The sequence below is a fragment of the Taudactylus pleione genome, unplaced genomic scaffold, assembly GCF_031769625.1.
Source record: "Taudactylus pleione unplaced genomic scaffold, aTauple2 ptg000518l, whole genome shotgun sequence".
NCBI lineage: Eukaryota > Metazoa > Chordata > Amphibia > Anura > Myobatrachidae > Taudactylus > Taudactylus pleione.
The window spans coordinates 3,942,849-3,961,441 of NW_028284920.1; the positions used below are offsets into that span (position 1 = coordinate 3,942,849).

Sequence of the window (18,593 nt, forward strand, 5' to 3'; positions counted from 1 at the left end):
GCCTTGGATAGGAAGATATTTTCCTATCGCTAAAGAAAGTTTGAAAGGATAGTATCAAAATATTAAACTTCACCATTTATAGAAATCTCAAGTGTGTGTGTGTGTGTGTGTGTGTGTGTGTGTGTGTGTGTGTGTGTGTGTGTGTGTGTGTGTGTGTGTGTGTGTGTGTGTGTGTGTGTGTGTGTGTGTGTGTGTGTGTGTGTGTGTGTGTGTGTGTGTGTTAGCAAATGACATTCACCAGTAACTGTATACTTGTTCATCTTCAATTACATATTTTTTACTTAAATATGATAGAGACTTTTCATATTAAAAGAAGAAAATAATCAGTTTGTTTTTCATTTTGATGTATAGTTTTTACAGTTGAAAAGTAATTTTATTTAAAACATGTTTGGCAATTCATAGTACAAGATGTACAGTACTGTTTACGCTAGTATAGTGTTGGACATAATGATATATTGCTAGAGCCTCTTGTGTGTCCACTAATGCCTCTTAACTGACAATTTTTTTTTCAAAATGTTACTCAATTTTATTTTTTGTTTATGAAGAACACCTTTTTTTAAAAATGTATTTAAATATTTTAAAGAAAAAATGTGCCTGGGGATGTATCGAACCAACCCTTCCCATTCATATGTCCTCCTTCCACACTTTTGCAATAGATCCTCAGTGGCATTAACCCCAGCCCCCTAGTGGTGATATATCCCCAGTGTCTTAACTCCCACCTACCAGTATACAAAGTGCAGAGGCGTGTGTCTCAGGGACGACTGATCATCAGTGCCCTCACTGTATCTAATCTCTACATTCATCTAATAGTGCTCGAAGGGGAAATGAAGTTCCCCTCTATGCACATTTGTGCATGGGCTTCAGAGTGCCATTAACACAGCATTCTTGGGCCCAAAATCATCAGAGACAGCTACATCACGGCCTTGGAACCGAATGTGCTGAATGGAGTTCCTCTTCTAACATTGGGACAGTGCATGGGAAGCAACTGCATTAGGCAGGGGTGGGGATCCTCTTTTCTGCTGAGGGCCATTTTGATATATATAACATTATTTGCGGGCCCGATGCAGGCCATACCCCCTCTGTGTGATGTCACACGGGGCGGGGCCACAATCGCCAGTGATTACAGCAATACCCGGAGCATCCTGAGGATGCTCTGGGGAGCTGTAAGGGCAGCAGTCTGACCGTCTGAAGCATCCTAAGGATGCTGCAGATGGCACTGCTGCATAGATTCTGGATGCAGGGTGCCATTCTTGGCACCCTGCTAGCCAGATGAGGCTAGCAGAAAAAAAGCTCAGAGGGCCAGTCCAAATGATTCTGCAAGCCTTATACAGCCCCCGGGCCTGAGGTTCCCCATCCCTGGCATAAGGGAATGTCCAACTGACTGTGGACGCATCTCCTACAGTCATGCAAGTTAAGCGGTTAAGGTGCAATGGGGCAGATGTATGAAGCTCTGGGAAGTGATAAAGTGGAGAGTGATAAATGACCAACCAATCGTCTCCCAACTTTAATTTTTCAAACACAGCCTGTAACATGACAATTGGGAGCTGAGTGGCTGATCGGTTATCACTCTCCACTTTATCCCTTTCCAGAGCTTCATACATCTGCCCAGTGGCGGGCTGGGCCGGGGCGCAGGGTGCCATATGCCCCCCGGGCCGGTAGACTTTTGCCTCAGTGAGGGCCGGTATCACTAGTGCACAGGTATGACTGACGGGCAGGTGACAGGCAGAAAGTGCTCTCAGTTGCACCGACTATAGCAGCATCAGAGCGGCTGGGCAGCATTCTCTGCCTGTTACCGGGCTGTCTGTCACCCTATGTAGCTTGTGGCTGCACACTGAGCAGCACTCCTTCCGAGGCCGCTCCGCTGCAGGGGCTGTGCACCTACCTCTGTGTCCTCTGTCCCTTCCCTCGGGCTCCTTCCTCACCCCGGCTAAGGCCCCGCCCCATCTCCAGGAGGCCCCGCCCCCTCTCTTACCCTGTCTGACTATATTAATCTATCTCCTCCTGTCCCTGCTGAATACCCCGCCCCCTCATCCGAGTCTCCGCCCTTTCTTTAGTCTATCCTGTCTGTGTCATCTCTTCCTGTACCTTGGAGCTCCGCAGGGACTAGAGACAGAACAGCCTTCCAGGCAGGTAAGTGCCAGTGAAGGAGTACATGTTTACATGACATTTGAGAGGGAAGGGGGGGGGGTGTTGGAATACTTATGCAATGGGGGGCTGTAGTTATTTTTATCTTTGGGGGGATGGGGTGTTTTAATACTGTCGGTGCTGGAGGTGATGTAAAATGTGTGTGAATGTGGGGGGGGGGTTATTATTATTGTGTGTGAGGCTACTGTATACTCAGAATACCTGTGTTATATGTGGGTCACTGATGATTTCTGCATAATCTGGTGATTACTGCGTTATCTGGCAGCCATTACAACGCTCCCTGATCAGGTGGTCACTGAGAACGTCCCTGCATTATATGGCAGTCCCTGCGACGCTCCCTGATCTGATGGTCCTTGCGAACCTCTCTGCATTATATGGCAGTCACTGCGACACTCCCTGATCTGATGGTCCTTTGCGAACCTCTCTGCATTTTATGGCAGTCACTGCAACACTCCCTGATCTGATGGTCCTTTGCGAACCTCTCTGCATTATATGGCAGTCACTGCAACACTCCCTGATCTGATGGTCACTGCGACCTCTCTGCATTATATGGCAGTCACTGCGACACTCCCTGATCTGATGGTCACTGCGACCTCTCTGCATTATATGGCAGTCACTGCGATGCTCCCTGATCTGATGGTCCTTGCAAGCCTCTCTGCATTATATGGCAGTCACTGCGACACTCCCTGATCTGATGGTCCTTGCGAGCCTCTCTGCATTATATGGCAGTCACTGCGACACTCCCTGATCTGATGGTCCTTGTGAACCTCTCTGCATTATATGGCAGTCACTGCTACTCTCCCTGATCGGATGGTCCTTGCGAACCTCTCTGCATTATATGGCAGTCACTGCGACACTCCCTGATCTGATGGTCCTTGCGAACCTCTCTGCATTATATGGCAGTCACTGCGACACTCCCTGATCTGATGGTCCTTGCTAACCTCTCTGCATTATATGGCAGTCACTGCGTCACTCCCTGATCTGATGGTCCTTTGCGAACCTCTCTGCATTATATGGCAGTCACTGCGACACTCCCTGATCTGATGGTCCTTGTGAACCTCTCTGCATTATATGGCAGTCACTGCTACTCTCCCTGATCTGATGGTCCTTGCGAACCTCTCTGCATTATATGGCAGTCCCTGCGACGCTCCCTGATCTGATGGTCCTTGCGAACCTCTCTGCATTATATGGCAGTCACTGCGACACTCCCTGATCTGATGGTCCTTTGCGAACCTCTCTGCATTTTATAGCAGTCACTGCAACACTCCCTGATCTGATGGTCCTTTGCGAACCTCTCTGCATTATATGGCAGTCACTGCGACACTCCCTGATCTGATGGTCACTGCGACCTCTCTGCATTATATGGCAGTCACTGCGACACTCCCTGATCTGATAGTCACTGCGACCTCTCTGCATTATATGGCAGTCACTGCGACGCTCCCTGATCTGATGGTCCTTGCGAGCCTCTCTGCATTATATGGCAGTCACTGCGACACTCCCTGATCTGATGGTCCTTGCGAGCCTCTCTGCATTATATGGCAGTCACTGCGACACTCCCTGATCTGATGGTCCTTGTGAACCTCTCTGCATTATATGGCAGTCACTGCTACTCTCCCTGATCTGATGGTCCTTGCGAACCTCTCTGCATTATATGGCAGTCACTGCGACACTCTCTGATCTGATGGTCCTTGCGAACCTCTCTGCATTATATGGCAGTCACTGCGACACTCCCTGATCTGATGGTCCTTGCTAACCTCTCTGCATTATATGGCAGTCACTGCGTCACTCCCTGATCTGATGGTCCTTTGCGAACCTCTCTGCATTATATGGCAGTCACTGCGACACTCCCTGATCTGATGGTCCTTGTGAACCTCTCTGCATTATATGGCAGTCACTGCGACACTCCCTGATCTGATGGTCCTTGTGAACCTCTCTGCATTATATGGCAGTCACTGCTACTCTCCCTGATCTGATGGTCCTTGCGAACCTCTCTGCATTATATGGCAGTCACTGCGACACTCCCTGATCTGATGGTCCTTGCGAACCTCTCTGCATTATATGGCAGTCACTGCGACACTCCCTGATCTTATGGTCCTTGCGAACCTCTCTGCATTATATGGCAGTCACTGCGACACTCCCTGATCTGATGGTCACTGCGAACCTCTCTGCATTATATGGCAGTCACTGCGATGCTCCCTAATCTGGCTGTCACTGCACACCTCTCTACATTATGTAAAGCACACCCACATTAGGCACACCTAATTAGGCTATTATAATGTGTCTTTTCTCCATTGCAATGCGCTGGTGGAGAAATCGGGCCACTTACTTGTGTCTGCCCCCCAGGCCAAAAGTTGCCAGCCAGCCCCTGCATCTGCCCCAATGTTACCAGTGCATTATGGCTTGAAAGCTGTGCATGAGGTTATGCATAATTGACTAGTCATATTAGTTACTGCATAAAAAGACATCCCCATATAGCCAAGCAAGGGTAAATGAATAACCTTTCAGGAGGACCTTAGGTGATCCCCATTGGGACTGAGGCCTGATTCAGAGATGGACACAATGTCGACATTTACGCAGATCATGTGATTGTTAGCCATTGCGCATGCACAGTGATTGTATTGCGATTTACCCTTACACAGAGGATTCACTCCCAAAGTGAGTGACAGGTTTGGGGAAGCAATGGGAAAGTGGTTAGAAAAGCGTAGGCGTTTCTGACCATTTAAACTCCCTTTCATGGGTGTGCATAAATTAGCCATTGTGTTCTCCTTCACAGCATGAGAGCTCACAGGGTGTCTTGAGAGCCGCAGTGTTTCAGGCAGGTGAGACTTGACTTACAAGCTGTGTGACTGCCTCATCTAATCAATGTTACCGATGTTTACGCTGTTGCACAGCGTCTGATGGTATGAGAAGGCAGTAGTGGGCGTCCCTATGCTTGGGTAAGCTTTTGGAGACACTAGCATGTTTTTGCTCCTACGGTCTGTAAGAGATCGCTGCCATTGCATTAGCTAAATGATTACAATCTGGTTCTGTCTGTGTCCCCAAGCTGCTTCTTATTCACTACTACTAAGCCGCCCAATGGTTTTGTATTTATTCAACCTAAAACCCTTAAACAATAAGCTACATAACAAATAACTATATGGACACAGTGATTGGCTGATAAGAGGTCACAGCTTTATTTAAATACATTTTTATTCAGTCGGACAGGGTAGCAAGAAAACAGTACATACCCTCAACAACAATAACTGGGGTGGCAACCACTCCCGCCACAACCTGGATTGGGAAGATCACTACCCTTAATTGGCTTAGTACTTGTCCATCCATTAAATGGCAACCAGTTCCCCAAAGGGGAATTGCTACCCAACCACCCTTGTGCCACAGTGGCCCCCAAAGGGCACTGCTTTCCCTTCTAGCTGTGCCTCCCCTGTTGGAAGAAAAATGCAAAGAAATTCATCCAATATAAATAGAAAAAAAATCTACAAACCACAAATTGGCTGGGTAGGCGGATGCGGATCAAAACTGAAAAACGTGTGACTGCTGCTTTTTAGGTTTAGATTTAGATTTATAATCATACAATAGGATGAAGATTAGGGGGTCTATTTACTAAGCTTTAGATGGAGATAAGGTACCAATCAATCGGCTCCTAACTGCCATGGTACAGGCTGTGTTTGAAAAATGACAGGAGCTGGTTGGTTGGTACTTTATCTCTGTCCACTTTATCTTCATCCAAGACTTAGTAGATGGACCCCTAAATTGTGTATCTTAAGTTAATTAAATATAGGGTTATTACAAAAGCAATGGACAGTTTTAAAAAATTATAAAATAATGACTGTTTATGATAACGACACTCGCCATACAGAGTTTTGTAGAGAAACTGTGGAAGATTATTACAGCAACTTACTGATGTTCGATGTGTTTACCTTGAGAAATGCGGCCGCTATCAACACTGTAGTCAAATTCTTGCCAAACAAGCGTTAACATGTCAGCATCAGCTCCAGCAATAGCTGCTGTGATACGTTTTTCAGATCACTGAGATTAACAGGAAGTGCCTGATTTAGCAGAGTACACAATTGCAATTATCCACATCGGTCGATTATTCACAACTACGCATGCGTACATGCTGCACTGCACGTCCGCTGCAATCACTCTGTGATGGATTCCTCTGTGTATGCAAAAACAGAGTGATTGACAGGCTGTAAGCGTTTGGGGGCGGTGACGGGGGAGTGGTCGTAGAAACGCAGGAGTGTCTGTCCGTTAGAATGCCGTTGCATGGGCGTGCATAAATTAGTAACTGCCATTGTATACGCAGCTTGAGAACTCACTGCGAGCGACAAGACTTTCAGTTTCTGCTGCTGGTCAGATCTGGTGTAAACTGTGCATGACTGGCCGATGTCCGTCGATGGTACCGATGTATACGCAGGAGTGCGAAGTATTACGGATGAGAGAAAGCAGCAGTAGGCGTCTCTATGCTGGATGAGCTATGGCAGGCATTCGTATACATTTGCAGCTGCATTCCGTACAAATTCGCAGCTGCGTATGCAATAGCGATCCTTACTGAATCAGGCCCCTTGTCCTTGCCATATCCCTACAAAAAAGTCACAGGTCAATAAATCTGTACTTCTTGGTGGCCAGCCTAGGACAGATATGTTGCCGTCTGTTTTTCTTGTTGAAAAATGAAGTTGTCTTTATGCAGTTGAGACATCAACCAATTAATAAGCTTATCGAGAGAATTAGTTTCCGTTACATTTTTTTCTTGATAAATGAAGGGACCATACACTTTTTTTTTTTTTTTTTTTTATAGGACCTCATTCAGAGCCGCTTGCAAAATGCGAGCGCTCGCTCTGAATGAGGGCGGCCGCTTCTTCTTTAAAATCTGGCCTAGTGGCCGCTTGCTGTTGGTGACCACCCACAGCTTTAGCGAGTGACCAGGTGATGGTCTCAATGACCGAGACCATCACGACCATCGGGGCTTGCGACGAGACCCTTGGGGTCGGGTCTAGTCTCCCGCAAGCCCCAGGTAGCTTCCTGCTCTAACAGGACTGGTTCAATTGTGCATCTGTAGTAGCAGCCAGTAGTAGCGTGGGTTTACAAGTCTCAATCCTTATGCACAGGATTTACTAATAAAAAAGGTAATATAAAAATGAATAAATAAAATCCCAAATGAACACCGCTAGTTAAGTCTCTTCTCATAGAAAGAATTCACTTGCAGGAAAATGGAGTCACGGTTCTGATATATAAATGGTATGCACAGAGTCAATAATTATAGTGCAAAAAACTTGCTAAAGATCCTACTGAGGAATTTAAAGAGGAAATGAAGTATCTGTTAGATCAAGCATTATCAGAAAATGTTATAAATAGAGAGATATGGCAATTTTTATTTATTACACATCCGGTGATCCCCATATATTATCACTTACCGAAAATACACAAAACCCTCACCTCACCCCCCTGGATGTCCTATAATTTCAGGTATTGGGTCACTTACCATGAATCTATCGATGTATGTCGATTCACATCTACAAGCTCACGTGATGTCTCTGAGGTCCTATATCAAGGAAACCAGACATTGTCTTGAAAAAATTAGGAACATCCAATGGAAAGATACATACCTACTACTCACATGTGATGTCAAATCACTTTATACTAACATACAACATGATTTGGGAATGTCAGCTGTAAATCATTATCTATCTCAAGATCTTGGGATGACCGAGACATCACGTGAGTTAATTTTGTCATCTATTAAATTTATTTTGGAGCACAATTATTTTATTTTGGAGTCACAATTTTATATACAGACACGTGGTACTGCCATGGGAACCAGGTTTTCTCAGAGTTTCTCTAAGCTCCTTATGGGACACTTCGAGGAGAGTTACGTATGGGGTGGCGACTTCAGGGCGAACCTGGTTCTCTATGGCAGATACATAGATGATTTGTTTTTTGTTTGGGATGGGGATGCACTTTCAGCCACCAATTTTGTTCATTATCTAAACAGGAATGACTTTGGTCTTAAATTTACTAGCATGTTTAGTGAACACACTATCAACTATTTAGATATCACAGTAAATGTGTCTAATAAAATACTAGACACATCCACATATATCAAAGAAGTTGATTGCAGCAAATATTTAAATTATAATAGTTGTCACCTTGAGAGTTGGAAAAATAATATACCAAAAGGACAGTTCCTCCGACTATGGAGGAATTGTTCTAATGATATGATGTTTACACAACAATCACAAACCATGTATGGTGCTTTTTTGCAACAAGCTTATCCATCTGTCATTCTAGAGAGAGCACTTGATGAAGTCAAACTGATAGATAGGGATACATTATTACCTTCGAGAGGTGATCATGGTGATTCCAGAGGCCCATCACAACATTCAGGTTCTAAGGAGGAAACTAGGTCTATGGTCTCTATTACACAATTTAATTCATCGGCCAAAGAAATTAAAAAGATTATTAGCGAGAACTCCTCTTTTCTAAAGATGGATAGACTTCTAGCAGCCTCCATGTCCGAAACAAGTAAAGTTGTTTTCAGATGTTCCAACACATTAAAACAAAAATTGGCACCTAGTGGACTCAAAGATTGTACTAAGGCTAATGAGAATCACTCTGGAATATCCTGGTTACCACCTAAACCAAAAGGTGGTTTTTCAAATGTGGTTCGACCAGATGTCTGACATGCCAACATGTGAACCATAGGAATATGATGGTGACTTCATTTTCTAGTGGAGAGGAGTTCAGTATTGAAAGTTTCCTAAACTGCAAATCTTCATTTGTGGTCTATGTCCTACAATGCGGTTGTGGAATACAATACGTTGGATGAACAACACGAGCACTTAGTACACGTTTTCGTGAACTTAGGCGGGCTATTGTGAAGGGCCTCACCAATCACAATGTACCCAGACATTTTTCCTCCTGTCCTGAAGGGAGCATAGCCAAATTGAATATTACAGCTATTGAACATGTCAAAAATGTAAACCATAAAGGAGACGGATTTAAACGTCTCTGTAGGAAAGAGGCCTTTTGGATTTTCAAATTGAATACATTGACACCGCACGGCCTCAATGATGCTATAGAACTTAACAACATATAGTTCTAGTTAAAGTGGGTATGACCCTCAATTTCTGTACCATGTATCTCTTTCTGCACTGTATTCCCCCCCCCCCCCCAATATTTGGTTCACTGGATCTGAGGATCTCCCAGATTAGACTACAGGTCCCTGTAGGTAATCTACAAGGGTGTCTTTTTATCCTCTGATCTAGCGATAAATTGACATTTGCCTTAATACCACCACTGTCTCTTCCCTATTCGTATCTGCTCTCCTGACTGGGATTCTGAGATTCACCATTAGAGAGTGAGCTCATTATTACTGGTGATTCTCTCCATTGTTACCTTTCACTTCTTTAGTTGAGGCCTTTTGGTATGTGTGTGTATGGATATATTTAATTTTGGAATACTAGTCTTGGTCCTCTTTGGCATTATTGTTTTTCAGTCCTATTGCTGGACGGATTCTTGAAGGTTGCGAATATGCACATAAGTCTTGAGGAACTAAATTCCATTTTTTAACGACAACAGGAATAAATCAGTAAAAAGGAGCACATATATATGGTTATGTTTTTGGCTAAAACCATAGGATTATTATGATTATTACTAGTATTCTGATAAATTCGACAATTACCTGCGTACCTACAATCCACTCAGTTTGATCGATTCCCTATATGGAAGTTTGAGTACTAAGAAAGTAACTACCTCTAATCATTTTGGTGAAATAATGGGAGTAGATTAGAATAATTATTTCGAGTGATATTAGTACTTTATATTTTATATTTATTTTAGTTGGGATCATATATGTCAAAAACATTTAGAGTATATCTGTATATGTTAAAAATGTCCTCTACATCCTACATATTATTTGCGTTAAATCATTTAATATAAATCTTTTTAGTCTGATGTCACTTGGTCCATTATAATTATCAGAATTATTACGATTATTATGTCCATTATAATTATCAGAATTATTATGATTAATATTATAATATTTTTCACTTATTTATTTTTATTCATATATGGTATGGTGGTATTTAAAGCTAATGTTTTTGATACTGGTGAGACTGCTTCTTTGTGAAACGGCAAGAGCCGAGAAACGTGCTAAGCTAAACCTACCACACTTGCTACATACTACACAGCTGAACCCTCCGTGGTTTACTTCCCTTTACACCACACCTCAATCGGTGTCTCCGGACAACGCTGCAGGGATACCTATCCACTAAACACTAAAGGAGCTCCGACGGACACACACACGCGGCCGAAGTGCACTCAGAAAGGATTAAACTTGGATGGCCCTGCGATGTGGAACCCCTAAACCGGATTCTGAAGGTACCATACCAACACCAATAGTGGTACAAATAATTTATTTTAATTAAGCGTGATCCTTCCTTCTGTGTTTGCACTATAATTATTGACTCTGTGCATACCATTTATATATCAAAACCGGTGCTCCATTTTCCGGCAAGTGAATTCTTTCTATGAGAAGAGACTGAACTAGCAGTGTTCATTTGGGAATTTATGTATTCATTTTTAAATTACCTTTTTTTATTAGTAAATCCTGTGCATAAGGCTTGAGACTTGTAAAACCCCTCTACTACTGGCTGCTACTACAGATGCACAATTGAACCAGTTCAGCTGCTGATGTTTATTATTTAAACACAAGATGGGAGGATTTCTATTTAAAATATCATACCTATTAGAGGACAATATTGACGCGAACTGGCAACATAGTTGCACATTACTGCAGAACTGGCAATATAGCCGCAAATTATGGCCGATCTAATAATAAGGGTACACAGGTTCATCCTTTAGGATTATTGTATCAAGTGTTTTGCTATTTTTGATTACACTACATTTCTAGGTTATTTTTATGCTAATGTCATTGCTTTTCATGTGTATTGTTTCATTTATACCTGATTCCTTTTTTCATTTTATTTTCTTGCTTTTTGGGTCCTTCTAATGTCTATAAAGTTTTTTATCCGATTTATTACCTGTAAGATTCTCATGTGTCTATGCCAGTCCGATGGGAATTCACCTCCTTCGCTGCTAATTGGATTGACCCCTAATATTTCTCAGTTATTGCAACTCAAATGTATAATTTCAGGAGTTACACATTTTTAACTCCTTTGTTTCCTTTTCAGAGTTTCCTTTAGTTGCTTAAGTTTGCAGATACTGCAGCTAAGGTACATCTAACAAATCCCATTCACTTGTCTTTTCATTTCTTGGTATTTTTTGCAGAGTTACCTAGACAGTGTGTTTCTAATAGTGCATGTTATATACAGTTATAGTATCAGGTTATAATTATTTAAAGTATAAGCAGCACACATATATTTATTTATCAGTTATTTATATACCGCATACATATTCTGCAGCGCTTTACAGAGAATATTTGGCCATTCACATCAGTCCCTGCCCCAGTGGAGCTTACAATCTACGGTATGCTCCCTACCACATGTACACACATATATACACACTAGGGATCATTTTTTTTCAATGGGAGCCAATTAACCTACCAGTATAATTTTTTGGCTTGTGTGAGAAAGCCGGAGACCCCGGAGGAAACCCACACAAGCACAGGGAGAATATACAAATTTCACATGTTAAGGGTGATAGAGGGGAATGAAACCCACAACCTCAGTGCTGTGAAGCAGTAATGCTAACCATTACACCATCCATGTAGTTATTAAAGATGCACAAATGTCTTAAGGTACCATACTGTATGTGCCTATATATGCAAGGAGATATAGGGCCAAATGTAATAGGGTGAGCGGTTAGAAAATGTGAGCGTTTAGCAGTAAATTCTGACACTTTTTAAAATCTGCCCATGTAATAAAGTCCAAGAACATGCAAACTCCCATGTTTTTAGACTCAAAAAACTCACACGATTTAAAGTCTTATCCTTTTCCATTTTGAAAATAAAACTCTACCACATTTTCTAAACTCTCACCCTGTTACATTTGGCCTATAATATTAGGTAGATAAATAGATGGTAAAAATCATGGTTATCTCCATATTCTGTTGCTGTGGGTGAATATAAATAGGAGATTGCAGACCACCCACATGGGGGACACATATCTCTAAGTTCCTATAGTCACCTCACTGACTGATTATGAAGAGGAATCAGTCTGCTGCTTACTATTCACAGGCAGCATCCACCTGAGGTAAAGAGTTTAGTGAAAAGTAATGGACAGCTCTTATATTGCCATTTTGGTTGAATATGGCTAAGTTTGCGTCCCCCTTGCAGGTGGTTCGCAATCTCAAATAGTATGGTCACTTCATGGACACATGAAGCAAATAGAAAAATCTTTGCTCCCTTATTGCAGGCTGAGTGTGTGTAGTGTCTGTGAAAGAACAAAGATACATGACAAAGGGGAAGCTGCTCAAACCAATTTGGCAACACTCTTAAGGTGCATGAAAGGGAGGGGTCATACTAAACAAACAAAACAGAAAAGGGGGGTGTCCTCCCAATGTCCCCCAGCACACTAAATTGTATCTCCGACAATACTTGAAAACTATATGGTATCAGAAATTCAGAGATAATTGTTGCATGCATTTGCAAATACATGATAAGCCACCAGGCCAACTTTACGGCTTCTCTGATAACTGGTGGTCCCTACACTGCATGATAACAGTACCCACTCAGAGCCATGTAATTATCTATTGTAAGGCCTCATGATAAAGGCACACACAGAAATACTGGTTCCATCTATGCCTCTCAAAACAGCAAACATAACAAAGTGAAAGTTGCTCATTTGGAGGGCATGCTGGTTCTTGTAGTGCCAATTGGAGGTCCCAGGGGTGACTTCCAGGTAAACTGGCTCTCAATTTGGATGTGTTTATGTAAGAAGAAAAAATAGTTTTGCGCTAATTAAGACATAACTAATTATATACAGTCAGGTGCATAAATATTGGGACATTGACAGAATTTTCATATTTTGGCCTCTATTCACCACCACAATGGCTTTGAAATGAAACAAATAAGATGTGCTTTAACTGCAGACTTTCAGATTTAATTTGAGGGTAATTACATCCAAATCAGGTGAACGGTGTAGGAATTACAACGGTTTCTATATGTGCCTCCCACTTTTTAAGGGGCCAAATGTAATGGGACTATCAACTCAAAAGCTATTTCATGGAGAGGTGTGGGCTATTCCCTTGTTATTTCATTATCAATTAAGCAGGTAAAAGGTCTGGAGTTGATTCTAGGTGCGACATTTGCATTTGGAATCAGTTGCTGTCGACTCTGAATATGAGATCCGAAGAGCTGTCACTATCAGTGAAGCAAGCCATCAATAGGCTGAAAAATCAAAACAAACCCATCAGAGAGATAGCAAAAACATTAGGTGTGGCCAAATCAACTGTTTGGAACATTCTTAAAAAGAAAGAACGCATCGGAGAGCTCAGCAACACCAAAAGACCCGGAAGACCACGGAAAACAACTGTGGTGGATGACAGAAGAATTATTTCCCTGGTGAAGAAAAACCCCTTCACAACAGTTGGCCAAATCAAGAACACTCTCCAGGAGGTAGGTGTATATGTGTCAAAGTCAACAATCAAGAGAAGACTTCACAAGAGTGAATATAGAGGGTTCACCACAAGATGTAAACCATTGGTGAGCCACAAAAACAGGAAGACCAGATTAGAGTTTGCCAAACAACATCTAAAAAAGCCATTACAGTTCTGGAACGATATCCTATGGACAGATGAGAAAAGATCAACTTGTACCAGAGTGATGGGAAGAGAAGAGTATGGAGAAGGAAAGTAACTGCTCATGATCGAAAACATACCACCTCATCAGTGAAGCATGGTGGTGGTAGTGTCATGGCGTGGGCATGTATGGCTGTCAATGGAACTGCTTCCCTTGTATTTATTGATGATGTGACTGCTGACAAAAGCAGCAGAATGAATTCTGAAGTGTTTCGGGCAATATTATATGCTCATATTCAGTCAAATGCTTCAGAACTCATTGGACGACACCAATTATATTAACCCGTAATTTATATTGAGTAAAAATAACAATAAATTAGTACCAATGAAACAAAACAACACTTCACATGATTAAATCATACCATAATAGCAGTAATCTAAATTGATCAAAATATAGATGGCTACTGTATATTGATTGACCTAAAAAGTCCACATCTTGAACCCTCAATGGTAAAATAGTAAAACAGTCTGTTCAATTTGGGATCTCACTAAGACCAAACACAAAGGAAGCATAAGTGTCCGCTCCTTCACTCACAGGTCTCCAGAGCCGCCCTGGGCTGCAATAACACTGTGAACGACAGCTGGGTGTCCAGTTAAACCAGCGGCTCCACGGCAATAATTAAGTCAGCTTGTGACTGCCCCACGTAGTGTTGTTTAGGTGAGGGTGCCACATGTTTGACAGACCTCTGGTTCAGTGGCGTAAGTTCATCCCAGGCGCCTGGAGACAAGTTATAATTTGGTGCCCCCCCCACCCAAAAAAGGAAAATAAATATGGTGCATAGCTATCTATCTATCTTGGGAAGTAGTGCCATGTATGGGGCATCTGTGACGGTACACTCCGGGTACATATTTACAGCCCTAAGTGGGATGAATATATTGTGGGCAATGGAGGAGGTGCCCCATTAGTGCTGGTGCCCAGCGGCTGGCGCTTCTATTGTCTCCCATAGTTCTGCCCCTGCTATGGTTAAGTCCATTGATGGATATCACAGAGGGAAATATATAATGGCAACTTGTGGTCACTCCTTCAGTAAGAATCATATAGTAATAAATGTCCTTTTTTTTTTTCTTGTATCCATAGTGACTATTTTATAGTCTCACATTCAGCTTACACAGTCTTATCTTTGTTTTGCAGCTATATATTATATATATTAGTCTTTGTACTAGTCTATTAGCCCCTGCTAAGTGTATTCTTTTTGGTGTTTCTGTATGTGCCCTTATCATGAGGCCTTACAATAAACAATTACATGGCCCAGAGTGGGTACTGTTATCATGCAGTGTAGGGTCCACCAGTTATCAGAGAAGCCGTGAAGTTGGCCTGGTGGCTTACCATGTATTTGCAAATGCATGCAACAACTATCTCTGAATTTCTATTACCATATTGTTTTCAAGGACAATTTAAAGAACAAAGATTGTCAGGGGCCTCCTAGTAATGCAAGTGTAGTATGGTGGGTATGTGCGTTCTGCATGCGGATGGTCAGCAGTTTCTAATGCATAGATAGAACAAATTTACCGCTATCTCCTTGCAGGCTAAAACAACCTTCTGAGTTGCTAACTGCACATAATCAGGAGCAAGAGAGATTGCACAGCATGATGCTAATGCGCGTTTCACTGACTTTTCCTCAAGGTTTTTAGAATATATAATGACCTTCCCATACACGCATAAAAATTGAATGTACCCAAAAATTCTATATTTCTTTTGTTTGGAAGGTGGCGGGAGTTGAAAATAACATGATACCCTTTTCAAACTTCAAAACATGAGTTCAACTTTGGTAAACAAGTATTTGTAAATTGTAACCTGTTTCAGCTTATATCTATCTACTGTTTTATTATGTATTTGTTTATTCGACTATTTAATACACTGTACAATTCTTCTCGTATAAAAGTTTGTTGTGAAATATTTGGGTTTATTTGCTTTATGGTGAAATTAAATATATATATTTCTTTCCCTTTCAGTTTATTTCAGCACTATAAGCTCTATGAATGCCTGTTCACTGTTCCAAGGGATCAAATGGTTATAGGAGCAGAGGTAGGCAACAATTTAAATAATTATTTTTTTTTTCTTAAAACTGTGCATTTTTTTACTTACTGACCTAAAAATTAAAACTTACATCATTCACTAAAAAGAAAACTGTCACCCCAACTAAATCCTATGAAAATGCATCTAAAATGCAGTATAAATGTTATTAAAATTGTTTTATTTAATTTTTTTTGTGATCTTTATTTTAAATACCAGAAAAACACTAGTTTGTTACAATGAAGTATCAACATTATTACATTGCTGACCTACAGGGGTTTCAAGAGAAATGGAATTATTAGTGTAGCCAGCTGTATAATACTGTTTGGCAGAGCTGCCATCAGGGGGGACCGCTGTGCCTTGAGTCCCGGACCTGGTGGGAGCAGAGAGAGGGGGAAACGGGTGGCAGCGGTACTCCACCAGCAGCCAGGGAGAATAGATAGAACGCTGGTGACATATCAAATATGGCGCCAGCCGCAAGCCAACCAGAGCTTGTGGACCCGCAGCCAATCAAAAGCGGCCGCTCCTGATTGGCTGACGGCCAGGGCCATATTTGAAATGCATTTGGCGCTGGGTTGATGCTGGATAGAAGTGACTGGGAAGGCAGGAGGAGGGGCAATGCCAGTGAGTGAGTGCTGTTTCTCCTGGCTGGCTGATCTCTCTGTCCTGCACTTCCCTTTCCTTTTGGCTCTTTTATGTGGATCTGGCTATTTCAATGTATTATATGTGGATCTGGTGTTTTCAGTGTATTTTATATGGATCTTTCTTTTTCAGTGTATTCTATGTGGATCTGGCTTTTTTTATGCATTATATGTGGGTTTGTGCTATTTCGATGTATTTTATGTGGTTCCGGATATATATAATCTAAAAATATTGCAAAATCCCTGGCACTCCTATAAGTGTAGTTGAAAACAAATGCTTGCACCAGTGCCCTCCATGGGGTAGAATCCCCTGTATAGACAGGTGAATAAATGGCGGCACTCATTGTATTGAAACTGCAACAAGGTGATCTTTATTCCAACATTTCGGGAACTGCGGCCGTCATCAGGGATAACGTGATACTGACAATACAAAAACATAAATAGCCCACCACATAAAACAATCAGCCCCCTCAGTGTACTCGCATGGACTGCTGCCCGTCCGTTCACTGTCATGCGGCGCACGCCAGGCATCGCGGCTCCAGTGACATCAAAGTGCCGCGGCGTCCAGGAGAGGATGCACTGACCCACCCGCTAACCATAGCAACCTATAAACAATACAAGATACAAAATATAAAATGTGTAAAAACACATATTGTAAGTGAGCGCAATAAACTGCAAATAGGAGTCATTAACAGTAATAAATAGTTGATAACAATAATATTATGTCATCACTGTAATAATACTTCTAGTCTGACCAGTCATCACTACTATAAACCTAAAATATTTTACAAGATATAACCGTAATATGCAAAAAGGGTAAATTTCAATATTTGTAGACCTGCACATTCTAAAACAATGTATGTTATAAAGAATGACAATGTCATAAGAAACATTGGAGCCCCAATGATTCATTAAGCCTATTTGGGGCTAAGGTGTCAAATCTATCAATCCATCGGCATTCTAATTGCAACAGCTGTCTTGATCTGTTACCTCCCTAATACTAGGTGGAAGGTGATCTATAGCCCTAGCCCAAGTGTCTGCAACACCATGTCGAGCCATCAGGCAGTACCGGGCCACGAGTTGGGCACTACGACCTGTGGTCCTTGCAGTGCTGATGGTCGACCTGTGGCGAGCCAATCTCTCCTTAAATTGCCTCTTTGTCTTGCCCACGTAGTGCAAGCCACATGGGCAAGACAGGAGATAAAACACAAACATGGTGCTGCAATTCACTGGGTACTTAATGAAGATTAATTAATGGCCATAGTTGTTTGATGATTTTAGTGGTGCTTTCACTATTAGTGGTGTATCTATTAACCCAGGGAAGGATGGCTTGAGCATACTTTTGTTCATTCCGGGCAGAACTAGACGTAGATTCCCTGGGGAGATTCAGTACTCTATCTCTCATTCTTTCCAAATCCTGTTTGTTGAAGCCCCTAGCAACAAATTTATTGATCATTGTTTGCATCTGGGAATCCAATTCCATAGGGTCACTGGTGATGCGTTGGACCCAAAGGAATTGTGAGAATGGTATCCCCCGTCTTAAGGCCAGTGGGTGGAAACTATCATGCTGAAGCATGATAACCCCCTTTGACACCGTAATTGCCACATACAAAAACTGCACAGTATGGTTACTTATATTGAATGTGAGTTGTACCTCATGTCCCGAAGCATTATGTGCTTCAAATAGCCGTCTCAACTGAGTGTTCATACCTGACCAGATGACCAAAAGGTCATCTATAAACCATGTGTACATCAGTAGTTGTCAATACCAGGTACTAGTCCCAGGACTTCTCTCTCAACCATACACATATAGGTGTTGGCGTATGATGGGGCTACATTGGACCCCATTGCACACCCCGCCTTTTGAAGAAAAAATTGATGGTTGTATACAAAATAATCCAGTTCCTTCTTAAAGAGTGGTGTAGGGTCTCTATTAAGCAACTCATATGTATTGGTATCCAGTAATTGACGTTTAAATTCAGTATAGTACATACCAATATCTTGTACAACCACCACCCCACCTTTGTCAACTTCCC

General features: G+C 42.1%; 1 protein-coding gene across 2 annotated transcripts in view; it reads left to right on the forward strand.

The window, feature by feature from the left end:
* Window positions 1-18,593, forward strand: part of CABCOCO1 (ciliary associated calcium binding coiled-coil 1) — a 104,954-nt gene that overhangs the window by 23,695 nt on the left and 62,666 nt on the right. The window contains exons 5-6 of one of the 2 annotated variants that reach the window (XM_088450390.1): window positions 11,337-11,378; window positions 15,856-15,928. In XM_088450390.1, the coding sequence (XP_088306516.1) occupies window positions 11,337-11,378; window positions 15,856-15,928 (115 nt within the window). The remainder of the gene's footprint in view (window positions 1-11,336; window positions 11,379-15,855; window positions 15,929-18,593) is intronic. The other variant, XM_088450391.1, reaches the window with a different exon arrangement.